The 2225-nt window shown below is 39.2% G+C and overlaps 1 protein-coding gene across 5 annotated transcripts in view; it reads right to left on the bottom strand.

Annotated features, from left to right (window-relative positions):
* Positions 1-2225, bottom strand: part of LOC109974034 (mitogen-activated protein kinase kinase kinase kinase 4-like) — an 82328-nt gene that overhangs the window by 5932 nt on the left and 74171 nt on the right. For all 5 annotated transcript variants that reach the window (XM_020624010.1, XM_020624012.1, XM_020624011.1 and 2 more), the window contains one exon: positions 927-1061. In XM_020624010.1, the coding sequence (XP_020479666.1) occupies positions 927-1061 (135 nt within the window). The remainder of the gene's footprint in view (positions 1-926; positions 1062-2225) is intronic.

The raw sequence follows: 2225 nt of genomic DNA, 5'->3' as shown, positions 1-2225 counted from the left end.
AAACTCTTTCTTTCCCTCTGCCATCAGACTCCTAAACAGCTGAGGAGTATATTACCAGGAAATATGTGTTGTACTGTTTATATTCTCAGCTTGCACATGCTTCTCAGTTTATTGACTCTTGACTGCTGCACATGCTGCTCCCATGCAGCATACATTCTCTATTATATTCTTATATATTTTTATTATATTGCTGCATTTGCTGCTTAAAGTGCCTTAGATTTTGTGTTACTTATTTATCTACTTTATATTTGTGACATTCATGTGGACAGCAAAGTAAGAATTTCATTGTACAGGGAAACATGTTTCCTAACTGTGCATATGACAATAAACACTCTGAACTTTGAAATAGGACTTTTGTTGTGATGTGACGCTATACAAATAAAACTGAATTGAACCAACACATACTGGTTTTATTTTATGTCTTAAAAGTCCCCAACTTCCCATTAATGGTTCAGTCTCTGCCAGTTTCCAAAAATGAAATCAGATGAGAAATTGGTGGATGCACGAGTACAACCCCTCAACAGGAAGTGTATTTTCTTGACTGACAGCTCTGCTGAGTGGAGAGGAGTTTCCAACAGGAAGTGCCAGTCTCACCGAGGACATTCTGAATTTTAGACAGGAAACGGTGGTTACATGTCCATTTGGGTGCCCTTAGCACATTATTACCTAACCAAGGGTTTTCCTTCCATCTTTTATCAGTGGCATGTTTGTATGACCACACAGACTCAGGATGGTTAGCTGAGCAAACACTGTTGTTTTCATTTAAACACTAAATCAATCAGATGTATTAGTGACGCATAATAATATTTTGTGGTTTTAGAAGTTATTGTCAACCATATCCTTAACTTAACTTCATTTGTAGTATTTAAGCACATAAACCCCCATAAATATTTTTATTTAAAACCAGGCAGGAGAATGTGACCTACCAACTTTGTAGTGGACGCAGCCCTCCAGGTCTCCTACAGTGGTCCAGCCCTGCTTTTTCTCCACCTCGGGGTCATTGTGCAGGATCTTGTTCCTCAGCCAGGATAGGTAGTAAACACGGAGCTTGTTCTTCTTGCCTGGTGGAAAAGTCAAACCAGGTCAAATCTGCTTTCTACGCCAACATTTTCACAGGCACAAATAAGTAATTTGCATTATTTGCTGTTTGTTTTCTCTAAATCTCAAAAAACTTTTATGACCCATATCTGCATATCGTCTGACGCTGCAGACCCAAATGATGGTTACAACCAGAAATGTGTACCGTATATACCATACGTTTTGAGTTTGACCAGAAAAATTCCCTTTGCACTGGAGGAACAGTGGTACTTTGTACCAGTGAGTCCAATTCATGCATTCAAATTAATCTGAAATTTAAACTTTAAGTGCTAAGTCATCTGTCTGTGAATGTATAGCTAAACCAAGAAAAGTCGCTTTGCCTTCCTGTCTCCTGTCAACAACTCGCTCTGTTAAAATGGATCTTCCCTCAATCCCCAGACACACACACGCCATCATTATCTATGGCCATGGTAAAGTCTCTGTGACATCACTCGTGTGCACGGTCAAATCAAGAAAGATAAGTAAGGACAGGACCATAAATAAAGCACAACTTATTCATCCATCTTTACTGTATGTTGGCATTTTGTGTGCAGCTGTTTATTACAGAGACAGGCCATGTTTCATAGTAAGACGTGGTGTTTAAGAAGCTACACAGTTGGTGCATTTACCACAGTAAAGGCCTAATCTGTTCAATCTGTTCTCCTAGTAATCACCTATGATGAGAGGCTGCCAGACCTGTCAGCGTCACGCACAGACAGACACGTAACACAACTTTCCATGACGTGGATTTTACATGCCAACACAAGTTCTGGTTTCCTTCTGCTGCTCAAGTGTTTCACTGTTAACATACACACACGATGTGGTCTCACCCCGCAGAAATGTACTCAACATCCGTTTAGCTCAAAATATCTGTTGTGACACCTATGACTGCACAGATTCTGTTCGTCTGTATGTGAAATGGAGAATAAGGAGAAGTAAGAACATGGCTTTACTTTCAATATGAAATACTGTGGAACTCAACTGTGTAAAAATATTTATGCAACCGAACAGACACACAGGTTTTCTGAGAATGCAGAGAATAGCTTTAGTCAGGTTTTACAAACTAAAACTAGAATAAATCAAAACTACATAATTTAGATTTAACTGTGTGTGTGTGTGTGTGTGTGTGTGTGTGTGTGCACAAACAA

The sequence above is a fragment of the Monopterus albus genome, unplaced genomic scaffold (genome assembly GCF_001952655.1).
Source record: "Monopterus albus unplaced genomic scaffold, M_albus_1.0 scaffold318.1, whole genome shotgun sequence".
NCBI lineage: Eukaryota > Metazoa > Chordata > Actinopteri > Synbranchiformes > Synbranchidae > Monopterus > Monopterus albus.
The sequence above is the reverse complement of the archived record's forward strand: the minus strand, read 5'-3'. Positions and strand labels throughout refer to the sequence as shown.